Source organism: Tasmannia lanceolata, unplaced genomic scaffold, assembly GCF_043159265.1.
Source record: "Tasmannia lanceolata isolate RefF3 unplaced genomic scaffold, GAP_Taslan_0.1 ptg000021l, whole genome shotgun sequence".
NCBI classification, from domain to species: Eukaryota; Viridiplantae; Streptophyta; class Magnoliopsida; order Canellales; family Winteraceae; genus Tasmannia; species Tasmannia lanceolata.
In genome coordinates this window covers 7056294-7063401 of record NW_027518698.1, presented here as the reverse complement: position 1 = coordinate 7063401, position 7108 = coordinate 7056294, and the positions used below count along the sequence as shown (strand labels likewise).

Here is a 7108-nt window from a genome sequence, read left to right as displayed (position 1 = left end):
GTCTGAATCAGATCAGATAAAACTAGTTCTGAAGAGTTTGTCTCCTCAGTATTTTCATTTCTTGGTACCGCAGCATTATCCGAGCTTTGATCATCTCATCAAGACTGGTACTCAGACAGAGGATGCCATAGAAAAGGGTTTGAGAGTCAAAGTTTCTTCTGAGATCCGAGAGCGTAAAAGGCCTAATCCAACCCAAGGAGGTTCACGCTGTCAGTTACACCAGGCCTGCGACTAGGGTTGTTACAGAAGCTGCAAGGGCACCAAGGAGAAGTACCTTTGACAGAAACTTTGATCCCCTTCCGTATCCTATAACGATGATACTCAAGAGGCTTATGAAAGATAGGAAGATCCGGCTCCCGGATATTAAACCTCCTCCTAATCCCTTACCAATATTCTGGGAGATGGATCAGTATTGTGAATATCACAGAGATTCAGGGCATTTGACTGAAAACTGTTCGGCATTGAAGCATGCAATCCAGAATATGATTGACAAGGACGAGCTTGCAGTGGAGACACCGAATGTTACTCAGAACTCACTTCCTAACCATCATGCTATTCCTCCTCCTGCTACCAATGCCATTTTTAATGATGAACCTTTGATTGATCGATCAACCCTCATCTGTGCCATAACAACAGAAAAAACCTATGTAATGAAGTTTGACGTAGAAGAGCTTGAGGAAGTGAAAAAGAAGCAGCCTTATGTAATCTCGTTTGACGATGATGAATTGGCTAAATCGTCTTCATCTCAGTCTTGTGTGTTTCAGACTGATAATGCAGGAAACACAAAGAAAGCTCAGTATGTCCTAAGGGCTGAAGATTTCAAAGAAGAGAAAGTCAGAAAAGCGCTGTATGTTTTTCAGATGGAGGAGGATGAACTACTGTTGTTAGATGACTATTGTGATCAGATGCATCATATGACCCGTGGTGGACGTGTGTTCAAACCTCCGGAATTGTGTGTAGAAAATCCTACAGAAGTTGCGAGAAATGCAGAAAATCCGAGGCAGAATAAGGTGAACGTAGATGAAGAGGATGAGAGCTTGTTGAAACAGTTGAAAAAGACTCAGGCTAATATCTCAGTAGGGGTTTACTCATGGCCTCATCTAAGCATAGAAAGTTAGTCCTTCGAGAGCTTAACTCAGCACAAGTCTCTTTCGACACCACTCCTGATGAGTTGGTGAGTTTGGTTGCCATGACAAAAGTGTCTAAGACCCTATCTTTCACTGATGATGATCTGCCTTCTGAGGGCCGAGACCACACAAAATCTCTAAAAATCACAGTTGTTTGTAATAAGAAGAATGTGCCAGAGGTGTTGGTCGACAATGGCTCTGCCTTGAATGTCTGCCCACTGAGTACTGCGACAACCCTTGGGTTCGGTCCTGAGGACTTTATCCCATCTGAACAGGGTATTCTGGCGTACGATGGCACTCGCAGAGATGTAATCGGAACTCTGGTCACTGAGATACAGATCGGAGGAGAAGACTTCGAAATAGAGTTCCAGGTTTTAGACATCAAAGCTTCATTTCTGTTGTTACTTGGTCGCCCATGGTTGCACAAGTTCGGGGTTGTTCCATCCTCTCTTCATCAAAAGCTGAAGTTTCTTCACAAAAACAGAATGATAACTGTAAAGGGAGACCCAAACCTTGAAATAGGGCTTATTACTCAGGATTTTACTGTGGGAAAGGCCGATGATATAAGTCTGACTGGTTTTTCGCTAGAAGTGACTGCAATCACTTTTGAGGAAGCCATGAATGAGGAAATATGTTTCTTAACCAGCACTAACTCGAATGTCATAAAGATGATTCGCCGGCAAGGGTACATACCAGGTGCCGGATTAGGCAAATATCATCAAGGTCTGACTGAATTTCCTGAGTTTAAAGCATTCGATGGTCTATTCGGGCTTGGATACAAGCCCCCGAAGAAAGAAGTTAAAGAGATGAAGCAGTTGATGCTGAAATGGGCAGAATGTCGCCGAAGAGGGTTAGAATTACCGATGGCGCCGATTGATTCGGTAATGAACGGCCGATTTCGAAAAGAGGGTGCAGATTTCCCTTTCTGTGGCTTTGCTGAAACTTGGTTGGATGAGAATACATGACAGAGGTTGCCAGGTTTTGAAATGTTCTTCGATCTTGAGTTGGAAGATTAGCCGACAAGTGTGCAGATCACAGAGATTGAGCCAGAAATTGACTGGGTAGAATGCATAGAGCCGAGCCTTCTGAGTTCGTTGTTTCATGAGGAGTCCCAGACCATTGCTGTGATTGATCAGAGTGCTTTGATTCTGAATCCATCTCACCTATTCGCCCCGGCAGAGGAACCATTGACTAACTGGACCTCTCAGGCCCTACCCCAGTTTATTTTCCAATACAGTTGTGTCCCTTCAGAAGAGTGAAAATCCAAGGGTGGTCCCGATATGGCAACAAATGAGGGGACAAAAATTTAGGTTCCTAACAAGTTTTAATCTTTTTAAAACCTCTAACCTAATTTTCTAGATCAAGGGATCAAGGAATGAATATTAAGCAAACAAGTTAAATCCTAAGTGCAATGCAAATTTAGAGCAAAAGATAAGAGAGAGTGCACCCGAGATTTAAAGTGGTTCGGTCCTTAAAACGCGAGGCCTACTCCACTCCATCATCCAAACCCGTTGATGGCTTCACTAAGGATTCCTTTAATGGCGAGGAATCAACCCAATTACAATTTGGTTCGGCTCTACCTCGCAAGACTTGCCACGAACCGGAGAAAGCTCTGCGTCTCCTCGTACTCGCTCTTGGGATGGCTCCGCATCCCCTTCGCACTAGCCCTCTAGGGATGGCTCCGCGTCCCTTTGCACTCGCCCAAATACAATCTTAGAATAAGAAAGAAAGACTAAAAAATCCCTCACAAGGGTTTACAACTTTGAATAAGATGTACAAATTGAGCCTATGATCCAAATCCTAATCTTAGAGGATGAGAGGCATAAATAAGCTTTGATTCACTCTTGAGATATTCAAGTAGAGTTTAAGAGTGTTAGGATTAATATTTGGAAAGTTTGGAATGCCCATATTTATAGAAAAACCCAAATATGACCGTTCAAGGGCATAGTGGTAATTCCTGCGAAATTCCCAACGGCTATAATTCTGACCGTTATAGTGTTCTCGGAGTTCCGGAAATACAAACAGAAGTTGGAAAAAAGCTACTGGACCATTCCTCGGAGCTCCGAGGAATCTCTCGGAGTTCCGAGCTCGGACCTCCGAGAATTCTCTCGGAGTTCCGAGAAGGCTATGTCAAGCAGATTTTCACTTCTTGTTTTTGGGCTTCCATCTTTACACCAAGTTGGGATTGTTATGAGGGTTCCAAAGTGTTGGAACACCACAAGGACAATCTCTTAGACATTTAGGGTGTGTGAGATTAACTTAATTTATGCCTCTTAAAATCTAATACTAAGATTGGATCTTATACATTCTAATAGACTTCGATCTTCAATAGATTCTTCAAGTCTTCAATCGTCTTAGATCTCTGATGTCTTCGGCCTTCATAATGTGGTCCAATGAGAGCTTCTTGGCCTCAATCCAAGCAATCTTGTCTTAACATCATTATGATCTACAACTTAGACATTCAAACACATTAGTGATCTTAAATCACTTGTGTATTGGAATCATCAAAATAAGATGGGAATGCCAAGGTGGAAACCATTGGGCTTACAATCTCCCCCTTTTTTATGATGACAAGCACAAGAGATTTTCCAATAAAAGCATGCATATATTTCCTTAACCTTGGTTTCTCTCCCCCTTTGGCATCTATAAAAGAGATGGGGTAGAAGAAAAACAAAGGGATAAAATTTACAAATTTAAGCTCCCCCTTTTTCAAGGAAAAAGACAAACATAGAACTCCCCCTATTTAGAATTTTTATTCAACATAAGAGGGGATATTTAATTAACCATAAAAATATATTCAATTTTAAGCATAGGCCCCTAATCTAAGAACATATGAAGAGAATCATATGGGGGCTTTGGGAACCCAAGATTTCTTGGTTCCACCATAATCCCTAATCTTAGATGCACATTGGAATTGGTAATGACCACTAAGTCCACAATAATGGCATCTAACATGAGGGTCAGATAAACTAGTCCTATCATAATGTGCATGATTAGGTCTTTGACTAGTCTTCTTCAAGATTATGTCTATAATTTTATCACCATTTAAAAACCATGGAGACATAATCTTAACCTTTCATTTTCATTATGAAGATGGGTTATTTGATTTAGAAAATCATTATTGGCATCTTCATAAGTTTTGGAAGAGCTTGCCATATCTTGAAGTTTGACAATTTGGCAAGTTTTCTCATCCAAACAACCCTTAATGCTTTTAATCTCAAGTTTAACATTTTCAAGTTATGATTGAGATTTGGATATGGAAGAGGATGACTCATTTTTCAAAAAATCAAGTTCATTTTCTAATTTTGAAATAGATTTTTTAAGAACCTTATTTTTAGAAATTTGAGAGTGCAAGGTTGAGCATAATTCATCATAAGATATGTTTTCACTATCACTACTTGATGAATAGTAAGAGGGGTTAGAATTTACCTCAACATCATGGGAGAGTGCCATGAGGCAAAGATCCTCTTTTTTATCTTCCCCTTCGCTTGAACTCTTGCCCGACGTGCTTTCCCCATGCCAACCGGCTGCAAGAGCCTTGTGTTTCTTCCAATCCTTCTTTCCCTTGTATCTTGAGGAAGATGTCTTGAGAAGAGGACACTTCGGTTTTATGTGTCCTGTCTTCTTACAATTATAGCACCTAATTCCTCCTTCTACTTTACTTTCTTCTTTCTTCTTCTTTTTATCCTTTTTGTGTTGCTTTCTCCATAAGCTTTTAAATTTTCTTAAAGCTTCTTCCTCATCGCTATCCGCATCACTTGATGATGAGTCCGTCTTGGAGGCCTTTAGAGCTAGAAATCGGCTTTTTCTTTCTTTCTCTTTCGGCTTCTTCTCTTCTTGACGGCTAGTGAGGAGCATCTCATGAGTGATTAGAGATCCTACAAGCTCCTCCATAGATAGCATCTTAAGATTTTTTTATTCTTGGATGGCGGTGACTTTTGGGTCCCAATAAGGAGGAAGTGACCTAAGCAACTTATTCACAAGCTCATTAATAGGATAAGATTTACCAAGATTAGCTAATTCATTAGAAATTTTAGAGAATCAGGTATACATATCGGAAATACTTTCATTTTGACCCATTCTAAACATTTCATATTTGCTCTTTAACAAGTTTATTTTGGAATCCTTAACTTGTGATGTTCCCTCATGGGTAACGGCAAGTGTATCCCAAATAACCTTGGCGGAATAAAAAAGAGCAACTCGATTAAACTCCTCCGTAGATAAGGCGCAAAATAAAGAATTTATAGCTTTGTAATTTAAATTTGCGTGCCTTTTCTCTACGACACTCCATTCTTCAAATGGTTTGGAAGGCAAAATGTATCCATTTTCAACAATGTGCCAAAGTTCCAGATCTATCGAAAGAAGATAGATGCGCATCCATAGTTGGACCCATCAAAGAAAGGAGCTCTAGTTGTGGAATGGCCTTCCGGAAGTCCGGTTCCATTTTTATCCGCCATTTCACAATTAGAAAGTGGCCAAAGATCTTATGATCTTTCCCTTGTTGAAAAAAAAAAATTTCCGAAGAATTTTGGAAAAGAAAATCTTTTAAGAGCCAAGGCTCTGATACTAAGTGAAAATCCAAGGGTGGTCCAGATATGGCAACAAATGAGGAGACAAAAATTTAGGCTCCTAACAAGTTTTAATCTTTTGAAAACCTCTAACCTAATTTTGTAGATCAAGGGATCAAGGAATGAATACTAAGCAAACAAGTTAAATCCTAAGTGCAATGCAAATTTAGAGCAAAAGATAAGAGAGAGTGCACCCGAGATTTAAAGTGGTTCGGTCCTCAAAACGCGAGGCCTACTCCACTCCACCAACCAAACCCGTTGATGGCTTCACTAAGGATTCCTATAATGGCGAGGAATCAACCCAATTACAATTTGGTTCGGCTCCGCCTCGCAAGACTTGCCACGAACCGGAGAAAGCTCCGCGTCTCCTCGTACTCGCTCTTGGGATGGCTCCGTGTCCCCTTCGCACTAGCCCTCTAGGGATGCTTCGCACTCTCCCAAATACAATCTTAGAATAAGAAAGAAAGAACTAAAAAATCCCTCACAAGGGTTTACAACTTTGAATAAGATGTACAAATTGAGACTATGATCCAAATATTAATCCTAGAGGATGAGAGGCTTAAATAAGCTTTGATTCACTCTTGGGATATTCAAGTAGAGTTTAAGAGTTAAGATTAATATTTGGAAAGTTTGGAATGCCCATTTTTATAGAAAAACCCAAATATGACCGTTCAAGGGCATAGTGGTAATTCCTGCGAAATTCCCAACAGCTATAATTCTGACCGTTATAGTGTTTTCGGAGTTCCGAGAAATTCTCGGAGTTCCGAGAAAAAATATCGAAATTCCAGGAATACAAATAGAAGTTGGAAAAAAGCTACGGGACCATTCCTCGGAGCTCCGAGGAATCTCTCGGAGTTCCGAGCTCGCAGCTCCGAGAATTCTCTCGGAGTTCCGAGAAGCCTATGTCAAGTAGATTTTCACTTCTTGTTTTTGGGCTTCAATCTTTACACCAAGTTGGGATTGTTATGAGGGTTCTAAAGTGTTGGAACAGCACAAAGACAATCTCTTAGACATTTAAGGTGTGTGAGATTAACTTAATTTATGCCTCTTAAAATCTAATACTAAGATTGGATCTTATACATTCTAATAGACTTCTATCTTCAATAGATTCTTCAAGTCTTCAATCGTCTTAGATCTCCGATGTCTTCAGCCTTCATAATGTGGTCCAATGAGAGCTTCTTAGCCTCAATCCATGCAATCTTGTCTTAACATCATTATGATCTACAACTTAGACATTCAAACACATTAGTGATCTTAAATCACTTGTGTATTGGAATCATCAAAATAAGATGAGAATGCCAAGGTGGAAACCATTGGGCTTACAAAGAGTCAATCGTCCGTAAGTATGTGTTAGTCTTTGAGTCTGATTCGGAGTCTGTTTATTCTAACGATTTTTTTTATGCAAGTACTATA

General features: G+C 40.1%; 1 protein-coding gene across 1 annotated transcript; it reads left to right on the top strand.

Moving 5' to 3' along the window:
* Positions 1 to 314: 314 nt before the first annotated feature.
* LOC143855408 (uncharacterized) lies at positions 315 to 2092 on the top strand. The gene is made up of 2 exons (XM_077365525.1): positions 315 to 1010; positions 1106 to 2092. The coding sequence occupies exons 1-2, from the start codon at positions 315 to 317 to the stop codon at positions 2090 to 2092; spliced, it is 1683 nt and encodes a 560-aa protein (XP_077221640.1).
* Positions 2093 to 7108: the final 5016 nt, after the last annotated feature.

Bases quoted from the DNA above. Each gene is read 5' to 3' on its own strand.
- LOC143855408 (XM_077365525.1), top strand. From the start codon at position 315: ATGATACTCAAGAGGCTTATGAAAGATAGGAAGATCCGGCTCCCGGAT. The intron at 1,011-1,105 runs GTGAACGTAGAT...GCCTCATCTAAG, and splicing joins AAAATCCGAGGCAGAATAAG to CATAGAAAGTTAGTCCTTCG.